Here is a 27,647-nt window from a genome sequence, read left to right as displayed (position 1 = left end):
GGAGTAGGCTGGGCGGGGGAGGAGCTGCTGCTTCCTGGGGGCAGGTGGGGGGGCGCGCACCTCGAATAGAGGCTCCTCTAGTGGTGTTGGGTAGGCATGGTTCTTACAGGTGACTGCTGCTCCCTAATTTGACAAGGATTTCCTGTGTGGGATCTTTGCTGCAGCCAGGACTTGCCTGACAGCAGGAGTTTGTGAGAGCCAGGTAATGGACAAAGGCCATCTGTGAGGAGGCTGGATGGCCACTGGATTTGGATCTAGGTCTCCAGGAGGTGGATGTCCAAGAGTGCGTGGTACGGCTGGCGGTGTCTCCCTGCAGCAGGAGCTGTTTCCACGGCGGCAGTAATAAACTCTGTCGAGCCAGGGCCAGAAGCCCAGCCGCCCTGAGAGACGTGTGAGTCCTCATAGCCTCCTGCTGGGGTGAGGGGGCAGTTCAGGAAGCTAGAGGGCGACAGCTGTGTGTTTGTGCTTTTTTCCTGGGATGAAAAAATTTTTTCAAAGTCCATTAAAGCAAAAATGTCAGTGGAAGTCATAGCTCTCTCTAGAGGTGAGTGTGGTAAGGTGGGGACCCTCTGGGAGACCCCACCCCACAGGTTCCAACTCTTGGGTGGGAGGCGGACGCAGCCCCAGCAACTCAGTAGTTAGGGTGAGACGTGCTTTTGGCTGCCAGCAGTGGGCAGGGGGCTCTAGGGACAGCCCCCTTCTCAAGGAAGGAGAGAGGCTGAGGTTTCCTGGGCAGGACCACGTGGGACGGATGCGACCCCTCCTCACTGACCAGGAATTAAAATCCCTGGCACTCATCACTCACATTTCAGAAGTGTCAGGGAATACACCCACAACAAATTATGTCATCCTAGCCACAGACATGAGAGCCTGGCAGGAAGGAAAGTCCCCACCACCACCGTTCCCCCCGATGTGTGCACAAGCACAGGGACAGTAGGGGTGGCCAGCAGCTTGCCTGACCCCATGACAGCAGTGTCCACAGGAGCTGAGGCCTTGGCCACTCCACTCTGGTGCCACACAGCACATGGGGTGCTGCCCAGAGGAGGCGGGTGAGAGCCACAAGCTGCTCAACTCACTGTATGCCCAGGGTCCCAGCCAGCTCCCATCTCCCTCCTTCTTCTGCTCCAGGGCCAGCCTCTGCTGGATGAGAGGGCACTTGAGGCCAAGCTGGGTGGCTCTTCCTCCAATAATCACTCCCGCAGGTGCCACTCACAACCACCACCCCCAAATGATGCTGGGGCTCCATCAGTGCTACTGGGCTTGAAAACTTGCTTCCAAGTTCTGTCCAGATCATGCAGCTGACCCTGCTTTTCTGGGAAGGGGCAGGCCAGCCAGTGCTCATGGCATGTCTCCTGGCCTCAGCAGAGTGGGCAGGCAGCTGTGTGCCTATGCTGAAGGGCCCCCACCCTCCATGCTTCTGGGGACGGCCTGGCTCTACTGACCTCTGTTGGATGAGCCTGTCGGTCCAGCTGTGGGGTGGGGGGCAGATGGGGCATGGCTCCACGGGGAGGAGGACAGTGTCTGAGCATCTGAGTAGGTGGCCACTCACCAAGGGCAAACGGTGCAGGAAGATGAGGCTGGGGGCAGAGAGCTTAGGCTTGGCCCCAGGACCCTCTCCAGACCTGAGCCCAAGACAGCCCATCTGAGGGCTCGGTGCTCAGCTCTTGTTCACCCCAGAGCCAGAAGGAGGGGCTGCAGGGGCCAGAGATCCCAGCACTGCTTTGGTGGGTAGAGTGGGGACCAGCAGCCAGGGGCCCTGCCCTGGGGGCTCAGGCCCAGGAGGGCCCGACTGAGCAGCTCTTCTTTCATGGGGGCTGGGGCCTGCCAGGTTGGGGGCAGGCATGGGGTGTGCATGTGCAGGGGTTCTAGAGACTGAACTAGCAGCACGTCTTTTGGAACCTGGAGGGAGAGACCAGGAGCCGGACGGGCCTGACTGGATGACAGGGAGAGACCAGCCCCTGAAGGCTCAACTGTCCTAGCTAGGAGAGCAAGCCAGAGGAGTGAGGGCCAGGGGCTCCCAGCTTAAGTGGACAGGGGGCTTCCGTCCCTGGGAGATGCCAGGCAGCTAGCGCTGGGAAGCCCTGGGGCCTGACAGGAAGGCTCCAGCTCCCCAGAGGTCTGACCAGATGCACAGACTCAGAAGCCATGCCTGCTATGCAGGCTTTGGGGCAGAGTCCTCTGCTCTGGGCCTGTGTGGGGCCCATTCTGCTTCTGCTGGCCTGGGCTCTCGGGGACAGCAGTGTCCCCCCTCTCTGACTCAAGGTCAGGCTGGAGGCCAAGCTGCACCTTTAATTTCTTCAGTCTCTCCTCCAGGTCTTCAAAGCTGGAAGACTCCCTCAGAGGGAAAAAAAAAAGCCACAGGGAGCAGGGTGTTGGGGGAATCCCATTAGCAAAACAGTGCAGCTTGGCAGCTGAGTGCCCTGAGTTTGTCAACTAAACATGAACGCAGACAGAAGGGACGTATGTATACTTACCGCTGATTCCCATGGTATGGCAGAAACCAACACAGCATTGTAAAATAATTATCCTCCAGTTAAAAAAAAAATGAACACATCAGGTGGAAGGTGTCATCCTAATTTCCTTTTATTAACTTATTGTCTTTAGGTAAGTTGTGTCTACTTCCAGCCTAAGATTTTAAGTGACAAACACAAGTGGACTGATGTTCTGCATGGTCCATTGGAAATCAGAAAGTGTCAGCAGTACTACTCTGATGAGGGAAACTGGAGGGAAGCCGTTTCTTCCCTTGAAGAGAGGGTGTGTAACCACCTAAATCTTAAGATAGCAACCAATGCTTCCTGTTTTTTAATTAAGCCAAGTTAAAGAAAACTGACTTTTTTGGGAAGCTGACTTTATGTTTTCTTAATTTTTATGTAAAACTGACTTTTTAAATGCAGAGCTTTATTTTCAATTCTTCTTTGTCATATAAAACTACCAGGCTTCCTTGCTGGCTCAGATGGTAAAGAATCTGCTTGCAGTGCAGGAGACCTGGTTTTGATCTCTGGGTCAGGAAGAGCCCCTGGAGAACAGAATGGCTACCCACTCCAGTATTCTTGCCTGGAGAATCCCTTGGGCAGAGGAGCCTGACAGGCTACAGTTCATGGGGTCGCAGAGTTGGACATGACTGAGTGACTAACTCTTTCATATAAAAGTCCACGTGCGTGCGTGTGTGCTAAGTCATGTCCATCTCTGTGACCCTTGGACTGTAATCCACCAGGCTCCTCTGTCCATGGGATTCTCCAGGCAAGGATACTGGAGTGGATTGCCGTGTTCTTCTCAAGGGGATCCTCCTGACCCAGGGATGGAACCTGGGTTCTTAAGTCTCCTGCTTTGGTAGGCAGGTTCTTTACCACTAGCTCCACCTGAAAAGCCCCATAAAAGTACACAAGCTTGCCAAATGCTGGCCTTTGGATGGAACTAAACAGTTTCCTGTGGACATGGACTTCAGTTCCCTTCCCCATTTCCTCTCTATCCAGCGAAGCCTGCCAGGAGTGCTACTGGATGTATATTTCCTGGCCAGTTCATAAAGACCTTGATGATGACCAGTGAGCGACATCTGCCAGGAAAACTCCTTTGGTTTTTCTCATTTGGGGAAACAACAAACAACAAAACCCTGGCAGAATTATCTTAGAATTTCCCCCCCCTATTTTTATTGAGGCTTAAAACTGTTTTCAAACTAGTGGGGAAAGTCCATATGATTCTGGGAACTCTACAAATTCCATCAAGGAAAGAACACAGGGGCAACTTGGACACTGGCCCAAGAAGCAAACTTTGCTAACTTTGGGCACTTCCCTGTGTCCATCCTTGTCTCCATCTGTCCCAGGCCATCTGGCCTGCACCTTGGTTCCTGAAGCAGGAACCTGGCCTTTGGAGTTCCCCAGAAGTCTCACCAGTCAGTAACCAGAGCCAGGACTCTTGGGCCCCGAGGAGCTCTCCTCCCACGAAGGCACCCTCTGTGGGGCTTCGGGACCTCTGCCGCCTCTTATTTCTGGGGTTGGAGAGCTCAGTCCCCTCTCTTGGGACTTCCCACGTGGCTCAGTGATAAGAAATCCGCCTGCCAATGCAGGAGGTGTCGGAGTGGGTTCCATCCCTAGGTTGGGAAGATTCCCTCTGGAGAAGAAAACGGCAACCCACTCCAGCATTCTTGCCTGGAAAATCCAATGGACAGAGGAGCCTGGAAGGCTACACAGTCCATGGGGTCGCAAAGAGTTGGACAGGACTGAGCACGAACACACCCACGCATGTACGTCCCCTCTATTGAGAGCCACTGCGCTGAGACGCTGAAGGGTTTGGGAGAGCCCTTCATCCTACTGAGGGTTGCTGGAGATTGGCCAGGGCCGCGCTTCCGCCCTTCCATCATTTCAACACCGAGATCCACCAAGCACGAGGCCCAGCACTTCCCGCGCCTCCCGGCCCATGGGCCGGCCCGCTCTGCCCTGGACACACCCAACTCGCTCTCTGCCATCCTAGCGGGCCGCTCAGCCAGCGGCGCCGGCACCTGCTCTCTGCCCCGGTCCTGTGATCCATCGCCCGCCGCGGGCCGGCTCCTCCTCTGCTGACCGAGCGCCTGTGGAGGTCTCTTGCTTCCGCGGCCGCTCCCTCGGTCGGGACCCGACAAGAGCCTTCCGCTCCAGCTCCTGCATCTCTGCTGCCCCCGGGGCCGGAACTCTGGAGGCCCATAGCCATGGGGCCAGTGTCATTGCCACGCTGACGTATTCAAGGGGGCGCACATGCCCAGCTCTTCAATTTTGTCCCTGATCGGGCCCTGTCACCTGGTACCTCGCCCCGCCCCTCCGACGGCCTGCCCTCCGGGCCTGCTTCTACAATCGCGGCGGAGACACCATGATGTCACGACCCTCGTAGCCAATCCGAGAGCCGCATGGGGCACGGGGCCCATATACGCATCCATTGCCAGGGAGGAAGGGCCGCTGTTGCGCCTGCGCAGTCTTTGCCGCCGGCTCGCGGCGCGTGTAGCCCGCTGTGAGCCCCGCGAGTCCATTCGGCTGCAAGTCCCCGCGGCGGCGGCGCTTGTGGACCATGTCGTGGCTCTTCGGCATCAAGGGTTCCAAAGGCGAAGGCACGGGGCCACCTCTGCCCCTGCCGCCCGTACAGCCCGGAGGCGAAGGCAGCGGGGACCGCGGCGCGGGGGACCGGCCGGGGCCCAAGGACAAATGGAGCAACTTCGACCCGACGGGCCTGGAGCGCGCGGCAAAGGCGGCGCGAGAGCTGGAGCACTCGCGTGAGTGCGGCGGGTGGGCGCGGGCAGGGCGACCCGGCGGCGCTCTCGCGGGCAAGTGGTCTGAGCGGTCGAGCAGCAAGTGGTGGTCGGGGGAGGAAGCCAGCATTAAGCGATAAGCCCGCCGGAGCCATCCTCCGTGCAGGGGAAGTTCGGGATCCCCTGACCTTCTGGCATCTTCCCAGCTGCCACGCATTCTTCACGTGGGGAAACCGGTGCCGAGGAGACTCAGAGGGTACGGGCAGCAGGTGGCGGGACTGCACCCTGGTCTCCAGTTACTGCCTCTTTCCGCCTCCACGTGGGACGGCCAAGGCAGGCCAGGTTGGGGATCCGCCTGTGCTAGTTGCTGGCAGTTTTCCGTTTGGGAAGGGAGATGGGTTTGAGTGTCCTAGGCTTTAAAGAAAATGCATTAGGTTCTCACTTATTGGAGAATGTTAACATTCAGATAGGTGAGGTCTGTAAGCAACAAATAAGGCCGGCCCAGGACAGCAGATGACCTTATTGGCTCCCATCCTCAAGGCATCAACTCTTGACTGCACCTTCACTAAGCCCACGTATTTTCTCCCAACCTTCTTTTCTTCTGTGGATTTGACGATGTCTCAAATGTCTGGAATATAGCACGTGCTGAGTAGATGTTAGTTGAAAGAACATAGCGACTTTCAAACTTTTAAGCAGAGGTGTTGTTTTCTTACCACCCTATGCTGCAGCCTTGTAAGCAGAGGTGAGCAGAGTCTTCCTATCCAGGGGTGGCTTGGCACTTTGTGGCTTAGTCTCTGCCCCTTCCACGGGGACCACAAGAATACCCCGGGCAAAGGTCTCCTCCCTGCCTGGTTCTCCAATCCTGGAAGGAACATTATGGAGATTTAGGCCTGGGCCCAGGGCAGCCTGCTTCCTTAGACCTACCTGGAACACTCCCTACCTCTGGGTGGGTGTTGAGTGTAGTAGATGGATTACGTTTGCAAGATAATAGAAGACAGGTTTGCAGAGGGGCTTGAGAGACAATGGTTAGGCTTCAAGACACCTTAGTGATCATAGACTTTTAACAAGAGATCTAATTTCTTAGGTTTGTGTGTGGTGGGGGGTGGGGAGGAGTTCACCCTCATTTCTTAGGTGTGTGTGAGGGAGGAGTTCACCCTCATTTTTTAGGGGGGTGTGTGGGGTGGGGTCTGTGTGCGCGCGTGCGCATGTGGTGGTGGTGGGGCTTCACTCATTCCCTGTCCTTGAATTTTAATGTTTTCCTCCCTTGGGAATCTGAAGCCTGATTCTTGGCCCCTCACACTCACACAGTTGTATAGGCCAGTGTGAATAGCCTGTGGTGTGTCTCAGGGTAGCAGCCAAGGGAACTCCCTGACTTCCTGTCTGCTCATGCCTGTGAGCTGCTCCCAGGTCTCCAGCACTAGCCAGTGCATTCTCCACCTGGGTCCACAGGGCCTTGGCCTCTGCTCTCCCATCCCTCTACAGTCAGCATCTCCTGCAGAGCCTCCACCTGCCACCCCTTAGAGGCATGGTCTCCTCATCCGTCTTCGTGTCTCGTGATGCTGTCCCAGGTGTGAACTCTACTTCATTTTGTTCTTGCCTGCCTTCCTGGCTTCTCTGCTGGTCAGTGGGAGAGGTGTCACCCTGAGCTGCCTGTCCCCTCTGTCCCCAAACCCTCCTCCCCAGAGTGCCTCAGGCCCCTCAGCCCCTCCCCAGGCCTGTCTTCTGGAGATGCTTCCAGCTCCCAGCCGGAGGACTGCCTGGGTTGGCCTGTGCCCACTCTTGTTCACGCATTGCTCTCTCACGCGAACCAAAAATACCCTCAGCTGCCCCTCACAGCCTGGCCACTGTCTGTGTCCCTTGGGGCCTAGCCTGATGCTGCTGGTTCCCCAGGGCTCCTCAGTCTTCTTGGACGCCAGAGCAGCCCATTTGGCCTTGAGCTGTGTGCTCCACGTGTTTATAGGATTCTGAGAAGAGTAACTTGCCTGTGGTGGGTGCAGTTAATGCTGAGCCCATCTCCTGGTGTGGGACGATGTGAGGTGACAGTCGTCATTCTCAGCACTGAGCCCAAAGCTTGTGATTAGCAGGGCTCCTGTGTGCCAGGCCCTGCACTAAACAGTTTACCTGCTTTCAGGTCATGAACTCCTTATTGCCAAATTCAAATTCAGCCATCTCACTCCATGAGTTGGGGGAGGGAGTGCCCGCTCTGCTTGCAGGTGAGGTGCTCATGCTCAGAGTGGTCAGCCTGGCTGCCATAGGTCACAGCTTAAATAAACAAGCCAGCTGCAGGTCCTCCCCAAGCTCTGAAGCCAGACCGAGTGCCTCAGCTGACAACTGAGCCCCAGAGCTGCCACCTGCCTCATGCCTAACGCAGGGCATGCTAGGAGCCGGCAGCCCCAGGGATTACGTTCTAGTCAGTCGCGTGTGGGCTGCAACTTGGGGGTGACAGGTCCTGGGATCTGCAGCCTACCTTGAAGGCCTCAAAAAATAAGACAGATGTGGGGGACAGAAGGGTGGACGTGTGGTCAGCAACCTGGGAATGTGATAGCATCAGAGAGGTGGGCTCATGGGGTCCTCAGCTTCTCTCTGTGCTTTTATGCTTTAGAAGGTTTTTGTGGTAAAGCATGGACTTTACAGTGATGACCCAGAGCTGTGTCATCAGGGGTCTCTTAGGCCCCATGTGAAGGTTTTTTAGCAAGGAGAGTGCTGGGGTCCTTTCTTTTCTAGAACATCCTTATATTGCCACATATTTCCACATGTGTCCCCTTATGAAGAGCACACACCTGGAAGGTGTTAATTACACACGTTTCTAACAGATGGCCTGTGAAGAGCCGTCAGCCTGCAAGCATTGCCTTCTTTCTGGTTTAATCCTCCTTTGCTTCTTACTCAGGCCCTCAGCTGCCTGTGCTCAGTTGTAGAACAGTAACAGGTATCAAAGGCTCAAGAGAAACATTCACACGTGAAAAATGAATGACGGTATAACCATAGGCTTGACTCTCCTGCTGTCAGTGGACGAGTAGTAGACAGCCTCTCTGCTGGAGCCCTCTGGGCTGTGACGGTCCCCTGGGGGCAGACTCCACATGTGGGTTTTCTGTTGGGGGTGGAATAGACAAAAGTGGCAAGATGGGACAGTGGTCTTTTTAGCGGGGGGTCTCTGAGCAGATCTGACCAGGAACCAGCGTGGCCACACGTGCTTTCAGGTTGAGGCTGTGGTGTCCTTGAGCGCCCCTAGCCCGGGTGAACGCTCCCCTGGTGTCCTGATGCCTGCACGCCCCTCCCTCTAGGACACGCCAAAGAGGCGCTGAGTCTGGCTCAGATGCAGGAGCAGACACTTCAGCTGGAGCATCAGGCCAAGCTCAAGGTGGGTGAGGGTGGGCGCTGGGGGGCTGTGGAGAGGACCCAGGCAGAAAGGACATGGGAGAGGACACAGGCAGTGGGTGCAAGGTGGGTGCTAGGGGTTGGGGGATGGACTGGATGGGGTGATCGGTGAGGGTGGGTGCTGGGGGAGGGTGAGAGAGCACAGGCAGAGGGTGGGTGCCCCGGCACCTCCTCAGGTTTGAGGGAAACGGGCATCAGCACAGGTGTGTGGCCTGAGTTCTGCACAGAACCTTCTGGAAGGCAGGTGTGGGTGAGGAGTCTGGTTTCTCAGAGAGGAGCCCTACCCTCGCACTGAGCACATAGAGAGGAAATGTGGAAAAGGCCCTGCTCTGTGCTCCACCTGGGTTGTTGTAAAGCGAATCAGGAAGTGAGCAGCTGGCATAAGCACATGTGGGGGCTGGGGGTTGAGGGGGGACAGGTACCCCCAGGAGACTCTCTGGCTACTTGGGCACCAGCCCAGTCCATTCTTCTGGCTTCTCTTTGCCTGTGGATCTGGGTCCTCCCAGGCCTTGGTGCGGTCGCAGCTGAGCACCTACAGGCCTGTGGGGGTGCGGAACAGGCTACATCACTGTCTGGCTCCTTCGGAGGGCCCTCAGAGGGGGAAGGGGGGACAGGAGGCCTGACCAGGCCCTGGCTCACAGCAGCTGGTGTGTCCTGCAGGAGTACGAGGCCGCAGTGGAGCAACTGAAGGGCGATCAGATCCGAGCGCAGGCTGAGGAGCGGAGGAAAACCCTGAGCGAGGAGACGCGGCAGCACCAGGCCGTGAGAGAGTGGGGCCGGGGAGGGGTGCTCATCAGGGACTGCGCCTGCGGGGGCCCAGCCTAGACCTTAGTTCCTGAGGCTGGGGTGTGTTCACATTGCCCTCTCCCTCCCTAGAGGGCCCAGTACCAGGACAAGCTGGCCCGGCAGCGCTACGAGGACCAGCTAAAGCAGCAGGTGAGCACTGCCTGGCCGCTTATCTTACCCAAGGGTGCGTGAGGCCCAGAGTCTGGGATCCTCTTGTCAGCAAGTGCTGGGTTGAGGGGCAGGGAGGGGGAGTTCCAACCGAGCTGCCCTAAGGGTCTCCCAAATGGGACTTGACTGATGAGTGAGTTTGTAGGGGGCATTCAAACATCAAGCCTGTTGGCATTTTAACTTCTAAATTCAACCGTTCAGCAGAAGGCCCATTTCGTGAGGACAGCCATGGGTCAGGGCCACCCTGAGGCTGAGCTGAGCAGGGAGCCAAGGTTCCTTCTTGCCTTAGACTGTGCAGCCTGCAGGCCCCAGGGTAACTGTCCCCAAGAGGTTGGAGCCCTAGGAGTGGTGGGGGTGTCTCCAAGGCCAGAGCAGCTAACCTGTTGGTGTGATGTTGCCTGTTTCCTAATTTCGAAGTCCTTCCCTTCCCCTTGTGGCTCCTTCTCAGCAACTTCTCAACGAGGAGAACTTACGGAAGCAAGAGGAATCTGTGCAGAAGCAGGAGGCCCTGCGGCGAGGTAGGGCCCTGACTTGGGAGCTCACGGCCACGGGTCACGCCCTTGCTTTAGGCCCTTCACTCTCCAAGCAGCATCAGGGGTGGGCGTGCTGAGACCCTAGGGGTGGAGGGCACCCTGGCTCTCTTGTCTTGTGTAGCAGCCCTGGGTGGGGGGCCATGGGCTGAGTACCACCCTTGCCCCCGCCCTGGGCAGCCACCGTGGAGCGGGAGATGGAGTTGAGGCATAAGAATGAGATGCTGAGGGTGGAGGCCGAGGCACGCGCCCGGGCCAAGGCCGAGCGTGAGAATGCTGATATCATCCGCGAGCAGATCCGCCTGAAGGCCGCTGAGCACCGCCAGACCATCCTAGAGTCCATCAGGTGAGGCCCCGCATGGCAGGCTTCTGCTGGCCCCTTTCCTACGAGGGTGCCCTACTCCTCCCCTGACTGGTCCTTCTGCAGTGCCCCTCGGGGCTGACATAGGGGCCTCCAGCCACGTGGCACATGGCCTGATGCCTTCCGGGTCATGCCACTGCTCCCCTGCAGGACAGCAGGCACCCTGTTTGGTGAAGGGTTCCGTGCCTTTGTGACAGACTGGGACAAAGTGACAGCCACGGTAAGCACCTTTGCCTTCTTCCCTGGGGTATTTTCACATGTCAGGGGCTCTGCAAGCTGTTAGGGGTTGGCGCCTATACTGAGTGCTCACCCCTCCCTCTACCAGAAAGGCACAGGTGACTTGGCCTTTGGGTTTGGGGCAGTTCAGACGACTCAGCATCAACCTTGGTGGGGCTGGAGGGAGGGCGTTCGGGATGCCAGATGCCCGTTTCATCTCCCTGGTGCCAGCCCTTTGGTGCACCGGTGCTGGTGGGCCTAGTGAGACTCCAGGGGGCCAGTAGGGGAGCCAGGGGGACGGGGTGGACACCACCTGCCTCCTCTGCCTGCTCCAGGTGGCCGGGCTGACGCTGCTGGCCGTTGGGATCTATTCTGCCAAGAACGCCACGTCCGTCGCAGGGCGGTATTTTGAGGCCAGGCTGGGGAAGCCGTCCCTGGTGCGGGAGACGTCTCGCATCACGGTGCTGGAGGCGCTGAGGCACCCCATACAGGTAACCGCAGGTCTTGGTGGCACACACCCAACAGCCCCTTCCTCCTCTTCTGTCCAGATGCAACCCTTCTTCTGTGTGCTGACTTGCATTGCCTCCTTGATGCCGCCCCTTGGGCCCTGTGATGTCAGCACTGGGAGACTCTCACCCTGGTCCACTTGGTCCGTCTGGGGGTCTGTTGGGGTGGCCATCCCCTTGGGTGGACTGCCCCCCTGCTTGTTTATGAACTCCTGGGGCTGCGGTGAGCCGTCCTCCTGGAAGAGGAGGCAGTGGAGGCAGCCTAGGTTCGACTCCTTCCCTTGAGGGGAGCCAGGCTTCCCCTGCATCTTGTGGGCTGTGCTGTGAGGTCAGCGCTGGAGGTCAGCTTTGCAGATGGTCTCCCCTGCCGGCCTTGTCCACGATAGCTACTCGCATGTGTTCTGGTGTGACCGCGCTGTGAGCTCCTCTGTTGACCCTCCCTACCCTCTCCCCACCCCACAGGTCAGCAGGCGCCTTCTCAGTAAACCTCAGGATGCGTTGGAGGGCGTCGTCCTCAGCGTAAGTAGGGCTGCCCAACCTCCCAGGAGTTGGTTTGCTGGCTGAGCCCAGCCGGGGAGAGTGGCCTCTTGCGCCAGCCCAGGCCCTCAGGAGGGATGGACTAAACAGCAGAGCGCCCCTCAAACTGCTATGTCCCCTGGCAGCCCAGCCTGGAGGCTCGCGTGCGGGACATTGCCATCGCCACAAGGAACACCAAGAAGAACAAAAGCCTGTACCGAAATGTCCTGATGTACGGGCCGCCTGGGACTGGCAAAACGCTGTTTGCCAAGGTGAGGGCACAGGTGGGACTGGGGGTGGTGGAGTCTCACCTGCCTGGGACACGTGCCCCTGTCCAGCTCTGCAGGCCAGGTGTCTCCACACACATGTGATCCGGCCCTGGTGGCCAGGAGAGGTGGGGTGGAGGGTAGGTGGAGCAGCCCTTAAACCCCTTCCCCAAATGCCCAGAAACTGGCGCTGCACTCCGGTATGGACTACGCCATCATGACGGGCGGGGATGTGGCCCCCATGGGGCGGGACGGCGTGACGGCCATGCACAAGGTCTTCGACTGGGCCAGCACCAGCCGGCGAGGGTGAGCCAGGGCTCCTGCTGGGAAGGGGGTCGGTACCTTCCCCACAGCCTGTCCCTGAGGTCCAAGGGCCTCTCAGTGTTGGTGACTTATCAGTGTTTAAGATGAGGGCTCACCAGCCCATTTCTAGTTACTTTCCCCAATGCCGGCACTGGACACGTCCTGATCGGTAGCCAGGCTCTGGGTCCCAGAGGCCACTGGGGACAGTGCGAAGTGTCGGATTTCTGCTGGGTTGTGCCCTGCCTGCCCTCACGTGGCCCTGCCCTCGCAGCCTCCTGCTCTTCGTGGATGAAGCGGATGCTTTTCTCAGGAAGCGAGCGACTGTAAGTGTCTCGAGGCCCCATCTGTCCTGAGCTGGGTTGGCTGCTGGGCAGTGGGCAGGTGGGTGGCCTGGGCCACATCTATACTTATGGGAAGGTTGGGAGCCTGCTCCACAGCCACATTTTGTTCATACATTTCGTTTGAAAAGTGGAAGTTTAGCATCTTTTCAAAGCTAAGCTTCATTCAGTCTTTGAGCTTAGATCTGTGAAGGTCCTGCCATGTTTCTGTCCTGGACGAGGGGGGCCTGACTGTTCACATGGCTGCTTACAGCCTGATCCTTCTCTGTGCAGGAGAAGATCAGTGAGGACCTCAGGGCCACCCTGAACGCCTTCCTGCACCGCACAGGCCAGCACAGCAGCAAGTGAGAAGGGGTGGCCAGCAGCCCTGCCTCAGCTCACGTGGCTGCTGCAGGGTGGCTAGCCCACATGACCAGACAGCCTCCTGTGTCCTCCCTCCATGCAATGGGATGGCCATTTGGGCACTGAGGGACATTTGTGGGTGCCCCTGAGACATGCTGTAGGCTGATGCTGAGCCCAGTGGCACATGCTTATCCATAGGCCACTGCGCTTGGTACCTCTGCCTGCCCCCAAGATGCATTGTTGGGCCACCACACCGTCAGGTGACCCTGGGTCGGGCTGGCCCTTCTGGGCCCCTAATCTTGTGCTCTGCATGGGCAGGACCCTTCCAGCCTTTTGCCTGCTGCAGCTGTTGCCCATGGAGACCCCAGCCTAGCCACTGAGAGGCGTGTTGAGTTCCTCCTGGGTTGTTGCCTCTGCTGAGCTGAGTGCCAGGCCTTGAGACCCTGCACTTGATTGGGGAGGGGCAGGGGTCTGTTTTCATCCCCAGGTCCCTACCCTTCCTGCATGTGGAGGCTTCACGGCCCTCCCCCAAGGCTGGGCCATCAGACAAGAGAAGCGGGAAATTGGGGCAAGACAGGGAGGGCAGGTGGTAGAGGGTGATGCCAGTCTCCGCAGTTTTGTGGGCTGAGAAGCTGCCCAGTAGACCCTGCTGGATGGCAGCCCCCCTCTCTTGCCGTGTGTCGGCTGCAGGTTCATGCTGGTCCTGGCCAGCAACCAGCCCGAGCAATTCGACTGGGCCATCAACGACCGCATCGACGAGATGGTCAGCTTTGAGCTGCCACAGCGGGAGGAGCGGGAGCGCCTGGTGAGAATGTATTTTGACAAGTATGTTCTTAAACCGGCTACAGAAGGAAAGCAGTAAGTGTCCTGCCAACACAGCGCCCCCTGCCTGTCATGTTGGTCTCTCCCCCCAGTGCCCACATGGGTACTAATCCTAACCCTGCCCCTCGGGTTTCACCACGGGGTCTTGACCACCCATCATTGGAGGCCCTCCTATCCTGTCCACCCATTGATCCCCTGCCTCCATCTTGCCTCCAGACCCCTCAGATCCAGGCCACACTTGGGTCCTGGTAGTAAGGGGCCATGACAGCCCACTTCTGGACTCTTTGAGCCTTGCTCTGGGCCCCTCACTGCACACAGCGGGGCCCACTGGCTGGGGTAACCCTCCTTGCTCGTCCAGGACCCCCCTGCCCCCCACTGCTGTGCTTTCAGGAGTGCCCCAGATAAGCCTGCTCTATTTGTAACCCTCCCTGGGGACCGGATCTCAGCCCCACTGACCTGGATCCACCTGGCACAGCTGAGCCATCTTCTCTGCTCAGGCAGACTTTGCCTGTCCTCTGCCATCTGCCCCCTGAGCTCTCTTTACTGGGCCTCTTTCCCCTTTGGCCCCAGCTGATCCCAGTCCCCTTAAGTTCCTGAAGGCACATCCTGGCCCAGCAGCAGTCCGGGCACTGTACGCAACCTGAGGAGTTGAGGCCTTTCACAAGAGTTTGAGCGGTCTCTCTCGGGCTTTCAGCCAAGCCTGATGGGGCGAGATCTGCGTACAGAGGGTTCAGGAGTGTTAGCTACTATCTGTGTGCTGGGGGGGTTCAGGGGGAGGGCACATGGTCCCCAGCCCCCTGGCCGGCGGTGGGGCTGGGAGCAGACTGGGATCTCCCCCTGCCCATTCCTGCATGTCCTGAGCAGCCCCTTGGCTGCCCCTGAGCCCGGCCTGTGCCCCCTATCCTTACATGGCCCCCACTGGGGCCCCATCTTGGGCTCCCCAGGGAAGGGACATGCCCAGCAGGGGAGGAGGTGGAAGGATCACACCTGTGGACATTGGTCAGGGTGTGGCTCATTACAGCAAGGGGCTCGGACACTCCTCCCTGGGGTTACCCAGCGCAGGCTCCGCCCTGGCCTCCATTAGTAGGAGCCAGGCCCTCACTGGCCTCTGGTCGTTTGCGGGTCTTGTGGGCGCCCAGGCATCACTCGGGAACTCCTCACAGGCGCTTGAAGCTGGCCCAGTTTGACTATGGAAAGAAGTGCTCGGAGATTGCACAGCTGACAGAGGGCATGTCAGGCCGGGAGATCTCTCAGCTCGCCGTGGCGTGGCAGGTGAGCCGAGACGTACCCTGCAGGGCAGAGCCCAGCCAAGCCAGGGACCCTCAGAGTGGTTGGAAGGTGGTTGAGCTGGTTTCTGAGCTCCCACTGGCGTGTTTCCGAAGGGTTTCTGGACAGATGTAGCATGACGCCCTACTTCCCTGCCGTCATGGTCCTGGGGCCCCTGCAAGGTGGGGAATGAGCCAGGGCCCTCTGCAGCTTCGCATTTTCTGGCCTCTCTGTTGTCCTTTTGGTCCAGATCAAACGGGGCCCTCTAGATGAGTGGCATGTCCTGTGGCCAACATGTTCACTTCCAAGGAACCACTGGGCTTTGTCTCCAGCCAGGGCCCAGGACGGTCAGCACAGGTGATGGCGGATGGTGCCGAGTCTGGGGCTACAGCCTGGGAGGGCATGGCGCATCCCAGGAGCTGTGTGTGGGCACAGGACAAGACTGACCTGATAGGGGATTTCCTTCCTGGCTCCTTGGAGAAGCCCACAGCCTTTAGGATGATCTGCAGGGTCGTGAAGGCAGTGGGTGTCCTGGCTTTCAGGACAGGTTTGTGGAGTCGTGAGGGCCTGGGGGCAACAGGATGGTGGCTCTGGGCACACAGGTCAGAGTCGCTCTGGTCAGTCCTGACACCAGGCTTTCCTCTGAGGCATCCCGGTGGCAGCTCCCTGCGTGTGGGGAGGGTAGCAGCCATTTAGCACGATTGTCCGTCATCCTTGCTGGGTGGAGTGTGCTGAGTGAGTTGTGTCTGTGGCCTCGTGACAGCCTGGCCACTGTCAGTTGATCATGAACTCATCTTTTATGAAATTAGGGGACATCTGTTGAATTTGAACATCCTCATTCAGATACAGTGGTGGGGAGGAATACACCACTGTGTTAGTCAGGACAAACTAGGTTGTGCTGTAACAAACAGCCCCAGATCGCAAACCCCACTGCGGGAGTCAGGGGCTCTTCCCCATGCTGGCCTCACTCAGGAAGCAGGCCTCACAAGGTTGGCTGTTTCTGTGACCAGCAAAGTGGCCAACAACCCAGGCGGCCGGGACAAAACGCACAGCCAGGGCTTGAACAAGTGTCACCTCATGGTTCTGGAGGCTGGATGTCCTGCCTCAGGGTGCCAGTGAGGGGGTTCCTGTTGCTGTGAGGGCCGGCTTCCTGGCTGCCACCCAGCAGCATCCTTGCCATTTGCTCACGCACAGCCCTGGAGGAGCAGGGTGCCATTCTGTGACCCTACCTAACCTGGCCCGCCCGTTTCCAAGGGCAGCCATGCTGGGGTTAGCACTTCAGCATGACCTGGGGGGTGGACAAACAGGTGGTCCCAGCAGCAGGGGTCCTGGTGCACCTCCTCTCCCTGCTTCTCTTCCCAGTTCTTTGAGGAGGCCATGAGACAGGCCTGCATGTACTCTGAGGTGGGGAGCTGAGGGTCAGGAGACGCGGCGCAAGCACGGGAGGCTGGAGCCTGCAGGGAGCTCTCCGTGTGTATCCAGTCCCTGGTCAGCTGTGCACAGGGTGTGCCTGGTACTCATTACCACTTCCTACACCTGTGAGGGCCCAGAATGCCATGGGGATTCCATCGCCTTGGACAGGACATGTTGGCATCACTCTTTCAAGTTTTCTCCCCTTGTGGCCCCAAGTGCTTGGGGCTGGGCTATGCGACTTCTGCCCACCCTCCCACTCTCTGGCTGGGCAGCCCAGGGACCCGGCACCTACTTCCCACTTGCTGGTATCATGTGGGCCCTGTTGCAGCTGCCGCCCTATGCTGTGGTGTGACAATCAGGTCTATGCTTCTCACCATGCTACAGTTTGTTACCCATCATGGAAACCTGAACTTTTTAACATAAACTTCATCGTCACCATTTTTAAGCGCACAGCTCAGTGGCATTGAGCACGTTCGTGGTGTTGTGCAGCTGTCTCCACCATCATCTCCAGGACTGTCTTATCTTCCCAAACTGAAGCTCTGTCCCCATTAAACACTTGCTCCCACCCCTGCCTCCCGCCCCCAGCCCCCACTCGCCTACTTGCTGTCTCTGAGAGTCTCGACTCTTGCAGGGACCTGTGAGGAATCATACCGGAATTGTCTTCTTAAAACTGGCTTACTCACTGAGCACAGTGTCCTTGAGGTTCATCTGTGTTGTAACAGGTGCCATTCTCCTTTCTCGTCAGGCAGCCTGACACCCTGGAGTGCAGTGGACACACCTCGTGCACCTCTCTGGCTGCAGGTGGACACTTGTGTTGTTTCTATATATTTTAGATATTAACCTTTTATCAGACACATGGTTTGCAAATATTTCCCCCCCCTCCCCTGTGGGTTGCCTTTTTTTACTCTCTTGGTAGTGTCTTGCTGCTGCTAAGTCGCTTTAGTAGTATGTGACTCTGTGACCCTATGGACCATAGCCCCCCAGGCTCCTCTGTCCACGGGATTTTGCAGGCATGAATACTGAAGTGGATTGCCATGTCCTCTTCTAAGGGATCTTGCCCACCCAGGGATCAGATCTGTGTCTCTTGGGTCTCCTGCATTGGCAGGCAGATTCTTTATTACTGGAGCCACCAGTGTCCTTTGAAACACAGAAGTTTTTAATTTTGAAGAAGTTGAATTTTCCTATTTTCTTTTGTCACCTGCTTTTAGTGTCACAGACAAATCATTGCTAAATCCAGTGTTTGAAAGCTTCTCCCCTAAGTTAATTTCTGCCAGTTTTATAGTTTGGAGTTTTCCCAGCACCATTTGTTGGAAAGGCAGTCATTTCCCCAGTGCGTGGTCTCGGCCCCCTTGCTGGAGGTCACTGACAATACACATGAGGGTTTATGTCTGGGCTGTCTGTTCTGTTCTGTTGGCCTGTGTCTGTCTTAGTGCCAGTACCACTGTCCTTTAGGTTTTAAAACAAGGAAATGTGAGAATTCTCAGGTTCATGACTGTTTTGGCTACTTGGGGGCCTTTGAGATTGCGTATGAATTTTCGGGTGGATTTTTTAAATAAATTTATGCAAAAAAGCCATCATTGAAATTTTGATAGGGATTGCATTGAATCTGTGGATTGCTTTGGGTAGTATTGGAATTCCAGCTAAATACTTCCTGGATGAGGAATCAAACCACTGTCCCTTGCATTTCAAAACAGATTCTTAACCACTGGACTACCAGGGAAGCCCCCTTTTTTTTTTGCTTTCTTTTCCAGTTGTTTAGTGTTACTGTAGAGACACAAGCGGTTTTGTGTGTTACTTCTGTGTCCAGCAACTTTGTTGAGTTTATTACTGTTAACAATTTGGGGGGGATCTTCAGGGTTTACCGTATGTAATAAGATCACATCATCTACAGACAGATAATTTTACTTCTTCCTTTCCAACCCGATGTCTTTTATTTATGTTTCTTGTCTAATTGATCTGTCTACAATTTCTAGTGCTGTGTTGACCTGAAGTGCTGAAAGTGGGCATCCTTGCCTTGATCCCAGTCTTAGTGGAAAAGCTTTCAGTCTTTTACCATTGAGATGATGTTTGCTGTGAGTTTTTCTTACATGGCCTCTATTAGGATGAAGACATTTTCTTTTATTCCTGGTCTGTTATTGGTTCATGCCTTATGGCTTGTAGGATCTTTTTCTCCCCCGACCACAGATCATACCAGGACCCTTGGCAGTGGAAGTGTGGAGTCCTTACCACTGGACCACCAGGGAATTCCCCCTAGTTTCTTGTTTTGGTCAAGAAAGGGTATTGGATTTTGCCAACATTTTTTCTCATTAACTGAAATGCTCATGTGGTTTTTGTCCATTTTGTTAATTATTTGCCTAGGTCGATTTTCCCTAGCTGAGCCACCCTTGCACTCCAGGAATAAATCCCATTTGGTTGGGATGTATAACCATGTCAGTATGCTGCTGAGTTTGGTTTGTTAGTATTTTGTTGAGGGTTTTACATCAGTATTCTCGGAGGATCTGGATCTATAGTTTACATGTGGTGTTTTGTCTGGTTTTAGTATCAGGGTGATGCTGGCCTCAGAATGAGTTGGGAAGTGTTCCTTCCTCTTCAGTGTTCTGGAAGAGTTTGAGCAACATTGGTGTTAGTTCTCCTTTAAGGTTTTGTGTGTTTTTTTGTAACGAACTTCTAAATTTTTGAATAATTCCAAGTTCACAGGAACGTCACAAGGCCAGCACAGCCCCCACCACACTGTGAATGTCTCACCACATCACTCAATTCCACTTTAGACTTGATTTTACCCGGAACCTGCCCGGATGCCCATGATATTCCATTCTATTGTCTCAGGCTCCTCTGGTGGGCTGTTCTGAGCATGATCCTCATGGTTTGAGGAATGCTATAGAGTGTCCCTCCTTTGTTTCTGTCTGGTGTCTCCAACTGGGACTGTGGGACTGTGGAGGAGACCCTAAACGCAAGGTACCCATCTGGTCTGGTCACACTGGGGCATCGGACATCCACACAACATCAGAGGGATGTTGGCCTGGATCCCCTGGTTACATGGTGACCGCCTGGCTTCTCCCTGGTGATGTCACTGCATACCCCTACCTACCCCTTTCCACCACTGGATCCCCTCTGGCTGCCTCCACCCAGCCTGACTCTCAGCTCTTCTCGTGTGTGCCTCGCAGGAGGCCGCAGGGGCAGCCCCTTCCTCCTTGGCCTGGCTTGGACAGCCGTGTCCCAAGACTGGGACCACCTGGGTAAGCACAGTGACTGGTCATCTCAGACGGTGGGAGCTTGCTCCCAATGCCCTAACGTGGCTGAACCTCCTCAGGGAGCTGGAGAGAAATAGCCAGCCTGGCTTGAGCCCCCTGCTTGGTGGACACTTGAGTGCTGTCCTCAGGATAGGCACATGTCAGAGCCACTTGATGGGTGACTGGGAGCAGAAGGGATGCTGGGTCATCTGGATGGCATGTGGCCTGGCCAGAGGACCTGCTTTGGCAGCTGCAATGCTGTGGACCACACTGGGACCTGACTAGCAGAACTCTGGTTCCCCGAGCCATGTGCCAAGGCTGGGGTATGGGGGATGCAATGCTGCCCACAGCAGCCCCACAGTTCTGGAAGCCCTGTTGCGGGCAGTTGGGGGCCTGTGAGGGGAAGGTCCCGGTGGACTGTGCCCCATTTGACCCCTGGAGGGCTTTGCTTCCCTTTAGTGTCAGGCCTGTGGTGGTTCTGCTGACCATGCCCTGGGCCTGAGGGGAGCTTGGTTATCCACAGAGCAGGGCCTGCAGTTGAGGGGCGGGGCTCCCTCCTGAAAGTAGTCCTCTGGGTTTCTATTTTTAGAAAGTCATTGAGAAACTTAGTGGAGCAGGCAGAACCAGGGAATTGAGGGATGGCGGCCACACTGGGCTGCACATCTGCCTGTGAGCACGTGTGTGTGGCACACTCAAGTGCGTAGGGAGTCAAGGTGTGTGCCGTTGGCATTTCTGTCTGCACGTGTCCTGCTGAGAGGCCAGGCCCCTCCTGAGTCTGAGCACAGGCCCACGGGAGCACCCTGGGCTTTGCCCCTGCCTGCCCTGCCCGCAAGGGTTCTGTGGGGTGGGGGGTGTCTCCAAGGTGGGGGATAAGCAGCAGCAAGGATGGGGCTGCCCTATAGGCTGAGTGGTTCCTGGTGGGCCCTGACCAGTCACCTGGGAGCCACAGGCCTGGTGCCTTCCTTGTGCGGGTAGCCCCTCTGGTATCCTGAGTCAGTACCCTTTTCTTCTCCAGGCCATGGCATATGCCTCTGAGGACGGGGTCCTCACTGAGGCCATGATGGACGCCCGGGTTCAGGATGCCATCCAGCAACACAGGCAGAAGATGGAGTGGCTGAAGGCAGATGGGAGCCAGCCGCCGGCCCCGCGCACATAAGCTGAGTGAGCTGGCCTAGATGCCCAGGCACACTGGCCAGGTGGCTTCAGCAAGAAGAAACACCGAGGTGCCCAATCTCCTGGCAGTTTTCATCTTCCTCGATCAGGGGCGAGACAGTGTCAAAGGCCTCTGCTAGGGACCAGCTGCTGCTCAGGACCTGGGCATCTTTAACGCGGGGTTGGTTCCTCTGCCCCCCACCTCCAAGCTGATGCTGGCTGGGGCCACCCCCAGGACACCCTGGGAGATAAGTCCCTTGGCCAAGCCCAGATGGGGAGAAGGCACCATTCCCCATGCCCAGGGGCAGCAGCCAGGCTAGCAGCACTGCTTCCCAGCAGGTGCTGGGTGCTTTAGCTGTGAACAGCAGTGGCACCCTGGCCAAGGGAGGGGACCTGACTTTGCTGAGTCCCACCCAGGACCAGAACAGAGCCGTGAGCTGTTCTGCCGTGAGCAGAGCTGGTCCCTGTGCGGTCCAGCGGGGGTGCCCACCACTCTCCTCCGGAGAGGTGTGCCCTGTGTCTGTGAACCTGTAAACCTAGGGTTCGGGAACTAGCCCACCAAGACCTCATGGCCAAGGATGTCCAGCACAGGGGGACTGGCCAGCCCACAGAAGCCACAGCTCTCCCTGACTGGAGTTGGTGTCTTTTTAATCTAGAATCTAATTAAAAACTGGCAGATATCACCAAGTGTCTGTCTCATTCCTGCTGTGGGGGTCCCGGCGTCAGAGGTGAAAGAGGAGGCAGAGGCTGGAGCTTTCTGGAGAATTTACTGACCAGCAGGGGTGGGAGTCACAGTGAGGCGCCCGACCGGGGATGCCCTGGGCAGGGTGACCACACTTGCCACAGCAGGGTTCAGGGGCCTTATTGCTGGGCCGGGGCCTACCCCGGGCCCCTGCCCCACGCCCCTACTGCGGGCCCTGTGAACGCACACGCCTCATGCACGTGCTCCCGTGTGCAGACGTGGGTGCACCAGGGTCCCACCCCTTCCCTGCCGCGCCCGGCTCCCGGCCGCGCTCTCCTCCAGCAAAGATGGCTCCAGCTCCGGGAACCAGACAGATGAACGGAGAGACAGACGCAGGCACACAGGAGGCCTCCAGCTTCAAGCGGCTGACGTGGTCCCAGGCTGGGCACGTGGCCCCGCCTGCATCCCAGGTGCCGCTGCCCCCGCCCCACCCCGACCCCCTTTATAAAAAGAAGAGGAGACAGCACCTTCCGCCGGACGCGCCCGACAGCCTTGGGCGCCCTGGCCCGGGCCGGCCGTCCAGTCCCGTGAGCGTGGGCGCGGTGGCCGGCGGCCCCGCGAGTCCTGCGCGCGGCTCAGAGGTGCCGCGGGCTCGGGTGGCCGTTGTGGTAGAGTTTCTGCTTCACGTGCACCATGTTCCCGGCCGCCTCCTCGAACGGCCTGTGTGGCCGCCGGCCCAGCTCCCGCAGGCTGCACAACTTGGGCAGCCAGGTCCACGAACCGTCTGCGGGACCGGGGGCACGGTCAGGGGGCGGGCGTGGTGAGTGGGGCTCGGGTGGGCGGGGCTTGGGCTCGGGGAGGGGACTGTGGGCGGGGCTCGGGTGGGGCGTAGCCCCGGCACCGAAGGAGCCCTGCCAACGTGCCCGCGCCAGCACTCACCGTAGCGTCGGCCGGCCCTCCAGGCGCGCACGGCGCAGTGCAGGACGCCGTCCATCCACACCAGGAACCAGCTGATGCAGAAGCCGAGTAGCAGCCCCAACATTAGGTCGATCTCCTGCTTGGTGACGTTGTCTGTCACGAAGTAATTCTCCGAGGCGTCCACCACAGACTGGTCCCCGTCGTACGGGATCACGTAGTGGACGTGGTGCCTGGGGGCGGCAGGGCGGGCTGGCACCTGTCCCGCGGGGCGGGCGGGGACCCCGCAGTAAGCCGCACCCGTTCACCTGCTGGGATCTTTGAAGCAGCCCTTGTGGGGAGCTGAGGTGGGAAGGGGCCAGCGCACTCGCCTAGGACCCAGGTCACTGGTGGGTCCCAGGCGGGAGGCTGCCCTGCCCAGAGGGTGGGAGTGTGCGAGGTCAGAGGTTAGCGTGAAGTTCAGTTGCCCGTATGCATACCCTCCTCCCTTCTCCCCCCAGCCCCGGGCTCAGAGGCGACACCTATTAGGTCACAGGCACACAGCACAGGTAAAGGCGTTCCAGGGTGAGAGCCCAGGCAGGGTATCCCCGCCCAGTGAGAGTCACAGCCCACCTGTGGGCCTGGCTCCTCGCCACTGCCCCCCCTGGTCTCTCCCTCCCAACCCTGCAGTCACCCTGCCCTCTCTTCCAAGGAAAGCCACAAGTGATGAGCCTGCCTTGGGCATCTGGTCCCCTTTGGCTCCCAATCCCTTGCAGGAACCTCCCCTGCCCCCACTGTCTGTGCTGGAGGCCCAATGGCACCCCTGGACCTGCCCCACACAGGTCCCTAATCCTGGCATGGGAGCCATAAACGACCTCCTGGACGACCACGGCCCCTGGCATTCCAGCACCCACCAAGACTGGGCCGTTCCCCTCAGCCTCCCCTCCCTCGACAGTCCAGTCTGAGGCCACTGACCCCTCCAGGCCCTCTCCTGCCTCTGATGGCCACAACGAACTTTCCCCACAAAGCTCTCTCCAGCCTGCCCAGATCCTCTCTTCCTCCAGGAAGCCCTCTGGGCCTAGCAATCCTAGGGATCCTAGGCAAGGTGGCCCTGCCCAGGAGGCCAGTACCCAGGACACCAGACTGAACTCCAGGTCCTCCACTCTTGCAGGAGAGCTGGAGAAAAGGAGCTGCTGGTCTTGGATGCCCATTGCACCCTGAATCCCCAGTCACCCTCACCAGCTGTGGCCCCTCCTCTGGCCCTGAAGGGTCATTGCCACCCTGGGGTCCTCCTGCCTGGTTCTCTTCCTACTGAGCCTCTCAACTGGCTTCTTCAACCCTCCACCCCCACCAAGTCCCCACCTTCCCCCCACGTCTGCTCCAAGCTCCAGCTGCCTACATGGCATCTCCACGTGGGATCTACAGACACCTCAAACTTGCACCTAAAAATAGCTCCTCCCTCCCCAAGCCCGCTTCTCCCCATCTTCCCTTCAATTACATGTCGACACCTCTGCCTGTCTCCAGCTAAAAGTCCCTGTCCCCACCTCACAACTGGATATGCTCCATGCCCCCTCCCCCGCAGAGGACCTTCTCAAAAACAGTAAACCCCACAGGTCATCCCTGACCACAGGCCCTTACAGCTCCTCCCTCACAGACACCCGCCGCACCAGCAGGAGCCACCCAGCTCCTTTCTCCCAGTGAGGATGGCAGCCCCTTTTCACACCCCTCTGCTACCCCTGGGGACTCCTGGGGCCCATCCCCCTCAGCTAGACTGGAGTGTGACCAGGCCTGGTTGGGGAGGGGGTGCACCTTGGCCACCACAGCCCCACGAGCAGACCCAGCTTATTTGACAAGGACTGCCTGACACATGGCAGCCATAGCTCACGTGATCACATTTCACCAATAGCTCTTATTGGTCATCAGTGAGAGACGGAGAATTCTTGACTGCCCACAGTGTGTAGCAGTGGCCAGCCCCCAGGAGAGGATGCCCTTAGTCACCTGTTCGCAGTCCCATCACCCTGACCAGGCCAGGCCTGGCAGCTGAGAACACTGAGCCCCCGCCTCCTGCGTTCCTGCCTCCTGGGCCCCCATAGGGAAGGTCATCCTCCGGACCACCACTTCCCACCCATGGACAGGACAGGAAACTTGAAGATGGGGTTGCCAAGGAAGCCAGAAATACCCCTGCAAGTAAGACGAGGGCAAGCCCCAATTTTACCTAGGTGCCTGGGACCTCCAGGGGATTGAAGGTCTTGACCTGTGCCCCCATCGTTGGTCTGGCATCTGCCACTCATCCCCTGCCCCTTGCCCTACTCCTTCCTCCAAGTCAGGCAGACCCTGGGGGGCGGGTGGGGGTTCAGGTCACCCATGTGCACACGTATTTCTGTGATGTGTACATACATGTGTCCTGCCTGGGCCACGCATGTTGCATGTGTCTACTTGAGGTTGGATGCATGTTGTGTATACACGCCAGCCACATGCACAGGACCCGGCGTGTATACCATGAATTCGGCCCATAAGCTCCACACGTGTGCAAGGGCACACATGCCTGGGGCCGAACATGTTGCGTGTCACATGGAGATGCACATGCACTGGGCTTGCACACAGCCCTCCTCTGTGGGCCCCATGGCATATGCACGGTGAGCGCCCACAGACAGCCTATTGGCACGCACGCTCCACAGCATTTATACACGTGTCCTCTGCATAAAAGTCTCTGTACTGGCATGTGGAAGGCACAAGTGTGTGTGCGCTTTCTCTGCATATGGGGTGTACACACAGGTAGACTCCATTGTGGCAGTGCATGTACACGGTTTGTACACAGAGGCCTCATGTGCAAGCCTGTGCCCTGCAGACATTCACCACGCCCACAGGGCGCATACGGTGCTGTATATTGTTACACACATGTACTGCGCATACACATACATGTTGTCAGTGTACAAGAATAGTTTGTACACGGAATTTTACATCCTGTATGCGGCAGTGCATACAAAGCACACACATATGAACACATACACATGTGGAAACAACGCTACAGTTGGATGACTCTTGTGTTTGTGTCTAAACTGTGCACATGGGCCTCACTGTAGTTTGCACTCCATGGGGATTTCTTTTACACCATCCATGTGTACTCTGGACATTACATATGATGCATACACACACCCTGAGCAAATACACACTGAAAACACACCCTGTCTGCCCAGATGGGCCCGTGGTGTGATGTTCGGGTACATATGTGCTGGTCACAGTACCACAGCCCTCACATGGAAAATGGGCCTTATAAATGTCGATGGAGCCGAAACTTGGGCCAGTGCCGTGCACACCTCCAGTGTCTGGGAGGGTCTTGGGACCCTGCTCAAACTCCAGTCCACGTTGGCCCAGTTAGTGTGGAGCTGACCTGCCATTCTTCGGCCTCTGAGTGTGTGCTTGGGGCAGGAATACAGGGACCTCAGGGGGTGTGGCCACCCAGCCAATACTCAAGATGATTTTTGGCCATCACATGGCACACGTGAGGGCCATTTACACACTTGTCTCCACCTGCCCTGATGCCCATGTTCTGCTTCAACACCCAGTCTGCACACACAGGCGTGTAGCGTGTTTAGTGAGGCATGAAACTGATCTCACACACACACCCCTAGCCCAGTATGTGTGCACACATCCCTGGAGCAGAAGTGCAGGGCAGGGTCAAGAACACAAGTTCCCTACCGGCCACACAGCCTCAGGCAAGTCCGTCTGCTCAGCCTCTGTCCACTCTCACGGCCCCAGTGTGTGGGCTTCCTGTGGGGCTGAGGGACTGCTGCGTGTGCGCACATGTATATGCACAGACGGTACACACATGCGCGTCTCATGAGAAGATGTTTATTTCATACATGGACATACAAACATGCATGGCCAGGAAGACTCCATCACTACATGTGCACAGAATGGGGGGGGTGTCACAAAGTGGGCACAGGGGCCTGGGCGCTCCCCTCCCTCTGCTTGACCTTGAGCAGACTCCATCCCCGGCCTCAGTTCCTCCTGGACAACCAAAGGGGGTGGGCAGATGCCCCTCAAGGGAGGCCTTGCCCACCTTGACCTTCTGCTCCTCCCCCTAGCTGGCTCCCAGGAAAGTTCAGGGACAGAGCTGGGGGCCCCAGGAGGAGGGTGTCCTCTGTGGGCAGGAGCCCTCCCGGGACACCAGGCTGGGCGGCTGCTCTCCTGGCCTCCAGGCCTTGGACTAGTTCTGCCCATCACCCTGCGGGGCCTTTCTCTAAAGGCCATATGGGAGGGGATCCTCTCCCCTCCCGGAACACCCTGTGCAGATGGAGCCTGACCAGTCCTTCCCCCACCCAGCCTGGCAGAGCCTCGGCAGCCCCCACCAGCCTAGCCCAGCTGGGCCCTGCAGCCCGGCCTGCGTGGGGCTCGCCACTTCCACCGACATGTGTGATCACGCGTGAGCCCCTCTGGGCGCAGACTCACCGGCCACAGTTGCAGTGGCAGACGCGGTCCTCGCCCCGCAGGTGCGGGAGGATGTAGTTGTGGAATCGGTCCAGCAGCGCGTTCATGTCCATCAAGCACGCGATGGCCTGGAAGAGCCCATGACCGGTCAGCGCCGAGAAGCGAGCGCCTGGGCCGTGGACCCCAGGCCGGGGCCGGAGCACTGGGGACGGGGGAGCGCAGGGCAGCCGGGGATGGGGGAGCGCAGGCCGCGCGGGCCCGTAAACAAGGCGCGGGAGGGGGAGGCGATGCGCGGGCGCGGGAGGCGGGAGCGGGTGCGGGGAGCGGGCGCGCGGGAAGCCCCTCCGCTCACCATCACGATCGACGCCCCCAGAATCATGAAGATCATGGTGTTCGCGCTCATGGACATCGGGCGGGGCCGGGCCGGGCCGGAGCGCCGCCCCCCGGCCCCGGCGCCCCCCCGGCCCCGGCCCGATGCTGAGCCCCCGCCGCCTCCGCAGAGGTCAGCCCGCCGCGCACCCACCGCTGCTGGCCGGGGAGGAGGCGCGGGGCCGGCGCGGGGCAGGGGACGCGGCGCTCCTGGGGTCCTCGGCCGCCCGGCCCGCGCGCTCGCCGCGCCCGCCGCGCTCCGCTCCGCCCTCGGCCCTGCCTCCCGCCCTGCGCGCGGCGCGGCTCCGGCCCCCTCCTCCTGCGGCCTCCCCCGCGCCCGCCTCCCGGGAGGGACCTCGCCGCCCGCGGCCGCCCGCCCCCGAGACGCCGGCCGGACCCCTCCCCGGGGGCCGCAGGGCCCGCTCGCCCCCATGTGGCCAGGGCCTGCCCTGGCTGCCAGCCCAGAGCC

General features: G+C 58.4%; 2 protein-coding genes across 3 annotated transcripts; one reads left to right on the top strand and one right to left on the bottom strand.

Moving 5' to 3' along the window:
- On the top strand, positions 4,751–21,489 carry LOC102189890 (ATPase family AAA domain-containing protein 3). 2 transcript variants are annotated; one of them, XR_001919306.1, is made up of 16 exons: positions 4,751–5,236; positions 8,494–8,570; positions 9,248–9,349; positions 9,464–9,523; positions 9,990–10,059; positions 10,252–10,417; positions 10,583–10,652; positions 10,984–11,139; positions 11,617–11,673; positions 11,817–11,942; positions 12,118–12,242; positions 12,511–12,562; positions 12,851–12,921; positions 13,610–13,724; positions 14,905–15,013; positions 20,666–21,489. XR_001919306.1 is itself a non-coding variant. In XM_018060520.1 (16 exons), the coding sequence occupies exons 1-16, from the start codon at positions 5,035–5,037 to the stop codon at positions 20,804–20,806; spliced, it is 1,752 nt and encodes a 583-aa protein (XP_017916009.1). In that variant the 5' UTR covers positions 4,755–5,034; the 3' UTR covers positions 20,807–21,485. The 2 variants fall into 2 exon arrangements, 1 of the variants encoding a protein (XP_017916009.1); XM_018060520.1 differs by having other exon boundaries at positions 4,755–5,236; positions 13,610–13,777; positions 20,666–21,485.
- On the bottom strand, positions 21,551–27,400 carry TMEM240 (transmembrane protein 240). The gene is made up of 4 exons (XM_018060521.1): positions 27,162–27,400; positions 26,831–26,937; positions 22,424–22,632; positions 21,551–22,268 (listed from the first exon to the last, which is right to left on the bottom strand). The coding sequence occupies exons 1-4, from the start codon at positions 27,216–27,218 to the stop codon at positions 22,120–22,122; spliced, it is 522 nt and encodes a 173-aa protein (XP_017916010.1). The 5' UTR covers positions 27,219–27,400; the 3' UTR covers positions 21,551–22,119.

This window comes from Capra hircus, chromosome 16 (assembly GCF_001704415.2).
Source record: "Capra hircus breed San Clemente chromosome 16, ASM170441v1, whole genome shotgun sequence".
Taxonomy (NCBI): domain Eukaryota; kingdom Metazoa; phylum Chordata; class Mammalia; order Artiodactyla; family Bovidae; genus Capra; species Capra hircus.
The sequence above is the reverse complement of the archived record's forward strand: the minus strand, read 5'-3'. Positions and strand labels throughout refer to the sequence as shown.